This window comes from Neolamprologus brichardi, chromosome 3 (genome assembly GCF_056152115.1).
Source record: "Neolamprologus brichardi isolate AB-2024 chromosome 3, ASM5615211v1, whole genome shotgun sequence".
Classification (NCBI taxonomy): domain Eukaryota; kingdom Metazoa; phylum Chordata; class Actinopteri; order Cichliformes; family Cichlidae; genus Neolamprologus; species Neolamprologus brichardi.
Window position 1 is genome coordinate 37711878 of NC_142106.1, and position 12372 is coordinate 37724249.

General features: G+C 40.8%; 1 protein-coding gene across 1 annotated transcript in view; it reads right to left on the reverse strand.

Moving 5' to 3' along the window:
- Positions 1-12372, reverse strand: part of LOC102789175 (phospholipid-transporting ATPase ABCA1) — a 180025-nt gene that overhangs the window by 107890 nt on the left and 59763 nt on the right. The window contains exons 15-21 of the mRNA XM_087838332.1: positions 11646-11867; positions 8441-8645; positions 8067-8183; positions 7359-7530; positions 4657-4788; positions 3894-4033; positions 3150-3287 (exon numbers count right to left, since the gene is read on the reverse strand). Of these exons, the coding sequence (XP_087694458.1) occupies positions 3150-3287; positions 3894-4033; positions 4657-4788; positions 7359-7530; positions 8067-8183; positions 8441-8645; positions 11646-11867 (1126 nt within the window). The remainder of the gene's footprint in view (positions 1-3149; positions 3288-3893; positions 4034-4656; positions 4789-7358; positions 7531-8066; positions 8184-8440; positions 8646-11645; positions 11868-12372) is intronic.

Genomic DNA, 12372 nt, shown 5'->3' on the forward strand with positions numbered 1-12372 from the left:
ATCTATACATCAGTCTCTCTCTCGTGTTACAGAAGTGTGAAAATATTCCATCTCGGTCCTCTGAAACGATGAATGCACATCGCTTCTCACAGTTCTTGCCGTCAGGGAAGGATTAAAGGTAACGCTGTGATGTACTGCTCGTGGCATTTTTGGCATTTCACTCTGCAATCGCTGATTAAACTCTCACTAATGACTTACTTGTATTGTCTATATTTACTACTTTTGCATTACTGCTCATATCAACTGGTAAAAAAAATATGTAAAAATGTGAAATCCTTGGATATATTAGATACATATTATAGAATATATACTAGCTGTTATTAGGTACAGCTTCCTAGTACCAGGCTGGAACTCTTTTTTGCCTTCAGACCTGCCTTAATTATTCATGGGGAACATTCAACAAGGTGCTGGAAACATTCCTCAGAGATCTTTGTCACAATACAGTTGCTGCACATCTATGATTCCAGCCCATCCAAAAGGTGCTCTTGGATATTGTGGAGGTCATTTGAGTAAAGAGAACTCATCATCAAGTTCAAGAAACTAGTTTGAGATGATCTGAGCTTTGTGACATGGTGCGTCATGAAGGGACGGGCTTACTCAATACTCAGGTACTGGCTGTGGTATTGAAACAATGCTATTAGGCACTAAGGGACCCAAAGTGTGCCAAAAAACTATCCGGTCTTTAAGTGATGACGTGATGAATCCTGCTTCTGGGCCCAAACTACTCCGCGTTTAATAAGGCGTTTGTGTTTTTTACATGTTTTAATGCTTTGTATCTTGTTCTATTTAATCTCAACAAGCCCCTAAAAACAGTCAGTGAGTCACCTTACCATGTAACTACAGCCCAGCCCATGCAGCAGTATATTATTGACTAACCTTGTACTATGGATGGATTTTCTCAGCTGTTCTTTTAACTGAAGTTTGGTCCGTTTACAGCATCCTGCTATGCGATTGCATTTGTGCCGAACCTTCGGAAACCCTCAAGTTAACTTTTATTGAGTGGAAAAAAGTTAGCGTTCATCCTCCAGCTTCACAGTTTATATTATGCTAACATAGCTGTGTTGCTAGCGATCACGTAGCACATTGTTATAGGAGCTAGCCAAACTTCAGTAACTCAACTAATGTCACTGCTGTTTAGTTTCCTGTCTTTATTTATGTTGACAGTGATAGCAGAGCTGTACGTCTTAATTTGTTTTGGAAATCCCTCAGTCACAACATGATATATTATATTTAGATGGAAACTAGCGAGCTAACTTCCTGCTAACTTCTAACTCCGTTAGAATTTCATAAATTCTGTTTTCATGGATGCCTGAATGTTAAACTTAATTGTTACACCTGGAAGAGCAGCAACTCTGATCATTTCATTACAGATGAAAGGATTTAGACAGTTTTTAACTCTCAGTAATGCCACAGTGATCGTGTGACTTAGCGAGCTGCAGTGGAGTTTGGGCCCAGGCACGGCTAATGGCGTCAGACTTAAAGACCAGATTGATATAAATCAAGGTGGATCCATGCTTTCATGTTCTTTACACCAAGTTCATACCATCAGAATTTTGCAAGAGAATTGGAGAATAATCTAATATAAAAAGTCAAATAGTCTATTGTTGAACCTGTGTAAACTGTAGCCTCAGTTTTGTGCTCTTAGCTGACAGAAGTGCCACCCCGTGTGGTCTTCTGCTGTAGTAGCCCATCTGCTTCAAGGTTCAGAGATGCTCTTCTGCTTAGCTTGGCTGTAACAAGTGGTTATCTGTATAACTGTTGCCTTGCCTTCACCTTAAAGCAGTCTGGCCATTTTCCCCTGAACTTTGGCATCAACAAGGCATTTACACCTGGAGAACTTCCACTCGAGCCTATCCCGGCTGTCACAAGGCGAACACAAAATGTATAATATCCATTATATTAATATCATCCTCAAGGCCCATTTTACAGCATAATGACCGGGGTAATTTAATAGTAATCAACTTCCTGTAATGGATAATAATTAAAAATTCATAATTTGCTCATTTTTACTTTAAATCGTCACCTTCTGCAGTAATTTTCAAATGAAATATGACAGAACAGCCATTAAAACCCACCTGAAATGCATAAATCGACCAGCTTGTAATTTTAGCTTTTTGATGAATATCCAGTACTTGACTTAAACATGCACTGAGGGTTTAATTTGAGCTGCAGGAGCACGCACACCACATTCGTGTTCCTCTGCATCTTGACAGGTTTTAACAGTTTTCAGCTGCCACTAACCAAATAAGCCCCGAGTAAATTTAACACACACAAAAAAAACACCCCCTTGGAGCATCGCGGTCAACCTGTCTGTGTGTGTGTGTGTGTGTGTGTGTGTGTGTGTGTGTGAGGGGGGAACTGCACACTTAATTAGCTGTAAAGAAGCGCGGCATTAAGTCCAGCATCAGCCTAAAGCTTTTTCACACAAATAGACCGCCTGTAGCCTTTTTTGTTGCTTAATGACAAACCTTAGTAACACTGCGGTGCAAATAAGAGTGGAGAGACACAAAAACATGACTCACTCAACCGGCCCGTATGCAGGGGGTTCTCATTATAACGGAGTTATCGCAGGCTCCCAATTGGAGTGAAGACTTGATTAGAGAGAGAGAGAGAAAAGCTAATGGCATAGAGAGGGCAGGATGTCGCTCAATGCACATTAAACATTTAGACATCTGTTGAGAGAATGTGTTACTATAATGTCCATGTCCTGCTTACAGCCACCAGCAACCACAAAGTATATTATGGACACAGAGTGACAAGCTGACTGGTTTGGCAGACAATTACGGACTCTGTTAAATAGCCATGTCAATTAAAGCTTCTTCTTGGATTTACTTGTCTTCGCTCGCGTTCCAATCTGTTTAAGTACGATTCACAATTTCTCCCCGTCCATGATTGAGTGTCACCCACAGCGAGGCTAAAGAAGAATTACATCGCAGGGAACCGGCCGCTTCATTACCTTAACAGCTCTCGCGCTGGACGTGTTTCAGCCTCGTCAGTTTAAAGTTTACTTTGAGCTGGGCTCAGTTTTGGAAACTTTCTCGTTTTGAGACAAATCAAACATGTGCTCTGCGCATTCTGGTCAATTCTACAAACATAAGGGGGCTTCAAAGCTTTTAGTGGAGCCTCGGTTTTTACCTCTGATCTCATACCTTGTTTGTACTTTAACAGCAGTTCCCAGATACCCCTGCGGGCATAGGGGTCCACTCCTGCTGTAGGTTCATCTAAGATGATGATTTTCGAGCCACCCACGAACGCGATGGCCACGGACAGCTTTCTCTGCATGCCACCTGTAAGACAGCACAGCTTAAAAACACATCACGGCCTGAAGGAATGCACAAGCTAGTGTAAGAGCCGTTCAGCTTGTAACGCGTTGCAAATCCTGCCCGAACATCTGTCACAATAACGTTTCACATGCAAAATGGGCACAATATTGAAGAATGATTACGGAATATACCAAAATCTATCTTTCCATCTTTTAAAGTAATGCCACAAAATGATTGATGGCAGAGAAGTAGATACACCGTCCTAGCATTATTGCAGTCTGTACTCGCTTAGCTCTTCAAAATGCATCCACTGTAGTGCTAATGTAGTGGAAATGTCAGCATAGATCAACCTTGAAAGTCATATTTCAGTGATTTTGCTCACAAGCAATCCATGACTGGGGACAATTTATCAAGTAGGACTTGCTCATGACCCCCAGACAATGAATTACAACCTGTGACACACAGGTACAGTGAATGTGTGGTAGAGGAGCAATATATCCTGAATAGACAGGATAAGCTACGTGTAATATTCCTTCCCAGGGGAAACTAATGCACGGAGGACACGTCAACGGCTAAATTGACATGTGCGCACAATAGGATACAGCAACATACATTAACATATAGACTCACCCGACAGGTTCTTGGCAAGTTCTTTCCGTTTGTGTGGCAAACCGACGTCCTTAATCATCTGATCCATCTCAGTTTTAACCTCTTGGCGACTGCGTCCTTTGAGCCGGGCGTAGAAGTAAATGTGCTCTTCCACTGTCAGCCTGGAAAGGCGGACATGACATCACAACACCTGCTAAACTGACGCCTGACGATATGGAGTATTAATGTATTTTTCGAGACATTTTCCTAATTAAACGTCCGTGAACTAAAACAAAGTCTTACGTAATAAAGTCTTACATGCATCAATGTTTCGTGGCTGCTTCACAGGTGAGGCTGTGATAGGTCGTAATGCCTTCCTCTGTGTTTGCATGAATATTTTAACCCTACTTAATATAGATGCTTTCATTGTCTGGAATTAATATTAATGAAAGTAATTTGCAGGTGCTCAGCCATAATTATGATGTAAGACTTGCGTCTAGTTTCACGTAATCAGTTTGTGGAGTGAGAGAGAAGAAAAGGATGAATCAAAAGTTAAACAGAAAAATAGAATAATGGTCGGGAAAGATGTCATTAGGAGACTTCTGGCTGGGCCAAGGAAAGGAAGGTCATTTTAAATTTTAAAAGGAAAAGGAAAGGGAAGTGTTGATGGGAAACATAAGGCAAACTCTTGTTATGTGATCGATCTGCGGTGTAATACATTTTTAATTTTCATACAGTTGAAACACAATTAAACCAACGGCCAGCACAGGACGTGAATGCACAGCTCTCTGCTAAAGTCACTCACTCATTGAATAAGACATTATGCTGCGGACACATTCCCAAGTACGTCCGGATACTGTCCATGTCAGTGCGAATGTCGTAGCCATTGATGAGAGCCGTTCCCGATGTAGGTGGAAACAGTCCAGTCAGAATAGACCTACAGAAAAAAAAGTGATCCATATTTGTTGCTGTTAACATTATCTCTGTTTAATAAACAGATTTATTGAGCTTCCAGTGCACGAAAATTAAAGCTCTCTGCGGGAAACACAGACTAAAGATACATTTAGCTAACATGATGTTGCCCATTGGTCTGTAGCCTCAAAAACACCTAATGCTCGCAAACATGGTTGCCAAGGTGTATCCATAGACTGCCCCATCAAAGCTGAGCACATAATGACTTGAGAGGCTGTCAGTTTGAAGTATTTTACTATAATACTCAAAATATGTCTGTCAGGGGTGTGTCCAGAAGGGGGGCATTGGGTGGCACCAACCCCCATGAAATATGATTGGCCCCCTGGTCTAGAGTTCTGTTAATCTTGAAATCCCCAACGCCCTCTAATGAGAGCTTAGCAGCAATGCAGCTGATTGGATTTACTTTGGCATGTTTAATGAGGTCTAAAGTACTTGTACTTTAAGTTTTTCTATGTTAGGCAGCTTTCTGCTTTTACCCCTCTATATTTTTAATTCAATTATAGAACTTCATACCATTTACTAATTTTTGAAAGCTTTAGTTACTTATTATAATGCAGATTTATTGCATCATTATAGCTGAAGCTATCAAGCAGTAATTATAGAATAAAATCACGAACAGCTGCAACATTAAAGTGACACACCCATCAATGGATCAATAATTCTGATCCAGTAACATCATGTATATGATTCTAAAACGCTTAATTCCACATGATGGGTGCATTTACATTACTCATTTTAAATATAGTTAGCATATACGCTACATAAGTAGCATTATAACTTTTACTTCAGTAAAAAGTCTAAATACTTTTTGCCACTTTGTAAAACAGTTTTTAAAAAATCGGCAATAGGACAGAGAGCTCCACACGAGGATGGAAATTGTGTTTTCTACACAAGTTTTCTAATCTAATTTTACTTCTTATGAATCTTCTGAATACCTGTGTGTTTCATTCTATTAATATGACAATAACTTCTAGTATTTATACAGGAAACCTGAATGTTATGAAACATATGATATATTATCATGCCATTGCATTGCCTGGCAACTACCCTATACTGGACAAAAATGCCTTTCATACAGTAGAGCTGCACGTGGGACTGGTAAACTAACATGTTGAGAGGTCCAGTTTCAGGTGATTTGGATTTGATTAGTTTGGCACCCATTCAATGTTGAGCCATGGTAATGCTAACTAAAAGCAATATAATCTTTTAAGCATCTGAGTCACCCCTTGTCCAGTTGTCACAAAGTGGAACAAACTACTCTATAAGTCATGCTGTAGACATGTTTACATCTGCTGTAACATTTGGGCCATTTTAACATTTGAGTTACCAGTACATTCCCATGCTACAGAACTGTTTAGTCTGTTCATGGGGTTGCTGAACTGATTTACTTAATCACACAAAAACCAAAAAAATAAATAACTAGATGATAAGTATGAAACTGATTGTGTAAATATATCCCCATGTGTGGGTCTCTGCAGTGCTCACATTCTGCTGTACCAATGTACAGTAAATGCCATTGTAGTGATCTAATTGTAGATATAAATTAGATGTTACTCTCATTAAATCGATTATAAAGCTTTCATGGTGTTATTGGTGGTTCAGTACTAAAATTGGTCATCTTAGCTCCAGGGTAGACAACATGATGACATCATTTCATTACAATGTAGCTTGCCATCACCAGTGTGTGAATGGGTGGATGACTGGTTGTGTAAAGCGCTTTGGGGTCCTTAGGGACTAGTAAAAGTGCTATACAAATACAGGCCATTTACCATATAGAGGCACATGTGCAAAATTAGGCTGCTCTAGTAGGAAGGAGGAGTTCATGAGCAAACAGACATGCGTTATAAATATATAGCATTCTACTCAATAGGACCTATTTATTAAGGATGTTCTAATTTTGTTTCCCTAAAGTATAATATAAGTGCAAATATCAAACAGTGTTTAAAATAATACTGTGTCAGACTATTTAACACTAAGAAAAATGCAGAAATATTAAATTAAAATTTCCAAGCTATAAACAGCTTGGAAATGCTTTTGTGTTTCATTAACTGTACTGTAATACTGCATGTCACTGATAGCTACTGTGCTCTGCAAAAGCCTCAACAAGCTCTTATGTGTGCGACAGAGTCCTTCCACTGTCCTTTCTCTTATTGTGATCTGTTATGTTTCGTTCCAGTCGCTCTGCACGGATGTCTTCCCTCTAGCCCCTTAGTCTTGCATCACTTGCTCTCTCTGTCGCTCATACTTTCTGGCCGAGTGGCTTTCATTTATATCCTGTCGTCCCAAACCCCTTCCAACCTTTTTTTGCTATTTTTTAAACAGCAATTAGATCGCTCCCACTATCAACACAACAGCTGAGTCTCTGTGACAAATGTCCTCACAGAGGAGGCCACTCTTTGAAAGCAGAGACCACTTAAATAATGTGGCTGGAGTACAGTCGGCATTGTGTACACTATAGATCAGCTGAAGCTTGTGAAGTGAAATGAACACTGAGCCAAACAGTGAAACATGTCAGAGTTACATCATTCAGCTCACATTGTGGTTGTTTTTCCAGCTCCATTGTGGCCAAGAAATGATGTGATCTGGTTCTCGTAGAAGTCCACGCTCAGTCCGTCCACGGCGAGCTTCTTTCCAGTCTTGTAGATTTTGACAAGATTCTGGATTGAGACGCCTGCTGTCATATTAGGTGGCGGTTTCTCCATATGCTCTTCAGACAGAAATGCAAACCATTATAAACACACACAAACTTATGAAACACAAAAGCAAAAAAAGCAGGCGAAATGGAATCTCTAATATGAATAAATGTGTTTAAAAGGCACATTAAATCAGCAGCATTAACTGATCATAAATGCTGAATTAAAACATTTAACTGATCATTAAGGCGATTTCATTTGCAAACACAAAATATAAACTCAATGTTATGTGTCAAATAAACTTACAATCTATATAGTAAAGCAGGAAGATGAAACCATAATGTTCAGAACACAACAACCAAACCAAAGTAGCCTCCATGCTAATTAGAAATTGTGTTTTGTTAGTTTTTTAGCAAATTGCTAACTTAAGACTAACAAAGTGAAACTCTGTTGTTGCCGTACATGACAAGTAAGCCACTAATGTTTGAGTCTCTAAACCAACTAACCAGCACATGAACAAACTTGTGAGAATGTCACAAACGCTGCACATAAAAACTTGACATGTTACATACATCACACCGCAAAGGTGAGATATGAAGGTCAGGTTTACCGTTGTGTACGTTGGAGTCTGTCAGCAAACTGGGCTTATCATCAATCACGCGTGCCGTTCCACGCCAATAAGATGCAGTAAAAGGGAAGTACCATGGCTTAGGGATTCCATATTGACCTGGGATCAATTTCCGAGATCATTATTCACATTTTAATATTGGCCTGGCTTAAGGGAATATGGTACTTTCCTCCTGACAGCCTGGCACAAATCCTGAGCTCTTTTAATTACAGTCTCTGAGGAAAGCATAAAGTCTATGCTCCTGGATATTTGAGCACATGTTTTATATCAGCATCATTCTATGTCTTACACAACAACAACCAAAAAAATGTTTTAAAAAGCATCAACAAAATCATTCAACAAAGACAAAAATATACCTGGAAAGACATTTTCAATGTACCAAGTGAGCACCCAGTATAAAAGAGCATCAATAAGCATCATGATGATGGATGTGATGAAGGTGTAGCGTCCCCCATCTTCTGGACTCTTGGCGATGTTGCGCCACTGAATACCGACGCCTTGCTCCTCAAATTTAGAAAAGTTCTCGCAGCCGTATCCAAATGCCACACATGACAATAAACTCTGGGAATGAAGGATATGCCATTGAAATCATTAATAGTTTGCTTATTTTGTTCTCTAAAGAGATTACAAAAAGTTCAAATTAACTAAAAATAACTAAATGGTGTGTAGAGAAGAGCAAGCTAGCTGCTAGTTATTAGCGTTGTGTAAAGAGTTAAACGAGGGCAGCTAGCCTCTCATCGTCTTAACTCTCAGCCCAACACAAATACTGACATTACATACAAAATGCTTAGACACCACACGTTCAGAAAATAGATTAAAAAAAGAGGCAGTGATACATCTTCAACATGATTCCATGATTTTTAAAGTGTCAGTACTCGTTCTTAGGATACAGTATCCTCACAGCACTCGAGCCCTGTCGCGGGGGAAAACCAGAGGAAGGGTTACATGTACAACTTGAAAAAAAGGGAAAATGCTAACCTTTGTGAGCATATCTCAGGACTTTAACTTTAGACAGGATGGACACTAAAACGAGTCTGTGACAAACAAAGATATGTTGGATCTTTCCCACAGTAGAAAACTGCAAATGATGCTTTGCCCGGACGACATCATCTGCCATGGCCTCTCACTCTGCATTGCCATGTTGCCTGCCAGCTGTTTGATCACGCCTCATTTGCTCGCAGCATTTATACTCCGGCAGAAGTGTTTGCTGAGGCTTTAGAGGCGAATCATCATGGAGACGATAAACCTGATGTTACACTACCAGGCAGACAATCTGAAAAGCTCTGCACTGATGCCAAACCGCTAGTCTGGCTGCGACCACTTTCTGTGATGTCCTCTAGTCACCATCCGCCCATCACTCAGTAGATGAGCGCTGACAGGAGGGCTAGTCGGCACCTATCCTTGACCTCTCTATGAATGGCTGACAAAATGACAGGAGCCACTCCTTTGGCTTTGGGGAAAGGGCACGAGTTGGGAGGCAGACAAAAGAAGCCCGTTCTATTGAACACGTGTCAAACGACAGTTTCGGCCATCATTCAGTCGGCTGCAGACAAAAAAAAAAAAAACACTGTTGCAAGGTCACTCTTTCTATGAAGTCTTTCCGGAAGCCACCCTACACAAGTACAGCAGACACAGATGCACTTCCTTTAAAAACTGCACGAGCACAATTCATGAAAATGGCTGCGCACAAAGTTTGTCCACCTGTAAAGTGATGGACAGTGAATGAATTGGAGATCAGCAGGATACTCTGATAGCTGGTTAAGGCGCACAGCACACAGCTGGGTGCTTTTGTTGCGTGGCATTTCTCTTTCTGCTCATTCCGCCTCAATGCTGCCGGCTACTTCACAAATGCAAAACTAAGCCTGTGCCCACCTTGACTGATAATAAAAATAACCCTCAACTGCAGCCCCAGAGGAGGCCCACAGAATACTTAACAATATGCTGAAAATCTGAAGATTCACCACACCACTGTGGACCTGGCTGTATAGGTGAATTTACCGATTCATTCCACAGGAAGATTTTCCAGGACAGGATGATTAATTGAAAAGATCTGCAGATTTCCAGAACATGAAAGAACTTTTGGGCCCTCTCTTGTTTCTACCTCTTAAAAAAAAAACAGAGGTAAGAGAGGATACAGTAGACTGCACCCTGTACTATAGTGGCCCTCTTCTTGATACACTGCCTCCGGCTCTCCTTTGCCACACAGCTCCAATCAAAAACTCTTCATATGAATTCAGGTGATCTTTTGAAATTCGATTACGATTAAGGACTTCATTATCAAGGACAACGTGGGGGAGAATTTGCATGCCCTTGCACGAGGTAGTTTCATCCGACCTGGGAGAAAGAGAGAACCTGCACACACACATAATATACACACACATCTCTGATAAAGTGCGGGGATGAACTGGATAGCGGTTTGGTCAGAGGAACATTGCTCATGCTAATTAGAGGGCTAGAGGGCTATCCATCTAGTTGGAGCAGGGGAGAAAAATCTCAGCGCCAGGGGAGAACCAAGCAATGGCACTTTGTGTAGAGATTAAATAAGGTTTGCTGTGCTTTATATGTAAAATACCTACCTAGCCTGCATGCATTCTGTGAAAAGAAACTGAAGGAAAAGTTTTCTTTCAAAAAAACCCCAACAAAACTACTTCGTTTTGAAGGATCTACTCAAAGACAGGCAATTTCGGGTCGACGTGCTGGAACAGCTTGTTTGCGCAAAAACAAGGTGAGCAAACAGTGTCTGAAGATAAAAGCAGGGGTGACTTCTATCAGCTCCCAGCGTAAGATATTATTGATTGCCGCCATGTCAAAAAATTGATAACTACGATACACAAGACCGGCCACCCACGGCTGGTACCGCATCGCTCGAAGTGACATGAAAGAAAAGGCGGGCCTGATTAAAATTCTGTGAAGACGCACTTGCACACGCTGCAATGAAGATTCAAGATATTGCGTGCCTTTGTCTGCAAAAGACAGCTCGAGGACAAATGATACCAGCGCTACCATAAAGGTCACGCAGAAAGGCTACACTGAAAGTTGAGCAATGGTACACAATTTATCTTTATCCCTCTGAGGATGGGAGAAAAATCAACAACTTCCTCGTCTCTTCTTCCAGGTAAACGTTTCATGTTTCTGTCACTTGAGCATGCCTGTTTTTTTGTTTGTTTTATAAAGAAATCTTCAGTATTGCGCGAAATATGTCAGCCTCAACAAACAGCAAACAATTCACTGTCACATTATGGACAATAAATACAATTTGTAGTAATTTTAATGTCACTGGACCCTTTAATTCATCTTGAAGGCTCACACCTTATTATCGGGAGACGAAAAAAACTTCCTTTCATATCAAGCTGCACCAGTGAAGTCAAAGTTATTTCTTTTTGGATTTAAAAGGCATAAGAACGAGATTTCTTTTAAAAACAAGCAACTCTGACTGACACGGTGTGATTATAGCGGCGAGAAAACACAACCTGGGAATATAACTCAGAGTACAGTCAGCCCTCATGTATGATAACAGCAGGGGGAGATATTAAAAACTGTGTCAGCTAAAGACGGTCTTACCACAGCAACCTTGGCCCCGAAACCCATCACGTCCCTCCAGGCGTAGCAGAGGACGTGCGGCAGGTAGAGGACAAAGTAGATGAGGCCACCGCACGCCGCTGCTAAGTTGGCCTTAGAGAAGAAGACGCTAATGAAGAAGCACTGAGAGATGGTGGCCACGCAGAACACCAGGAGGAAGACAAAGATCACAGAGGGGTCGCTGTATTGGAGGATTTTGCCGTACTGTGTGAAAAGAATTGAGTGGGAGTGGGGGGGAAATAACAGAGGAAAGTAAACATGTAATTTGATATCCAATAACAAACAGGTTTGTGGAGAATCCAGGAGGTTATCATTGCAGAATCAAGCAAGCAGGAGGATTCAGAGTGAAAGCTGTTTGACGATCCTCTGGCATATTTTTTCAGCTGACTGTATATTGTATAACATAATCTAAAAAATCCCTAAACATGTCACTCTTTCACTCTGCCACTTTGAAGGAGGACCCTTGACTAATTTTAGAGAGCTCCTCGCAAATTAACCAGACTCCCTCAGTAAGCAGTGATGCTGATTTCTTCGTCAAAATTTAATTCAAAGAGCCACTTGAACTCTTGGGATAATGGTGCTATTGTAACGAATGCAATTACGATTCACATCTTTACAGAGGACGCCGTTTAAGGGAGTTGTACGATTGTTCATTATAGAGCTTCTACATTTAGACGGCCTACATGAACTTGTGTTAGCATCACAGTAA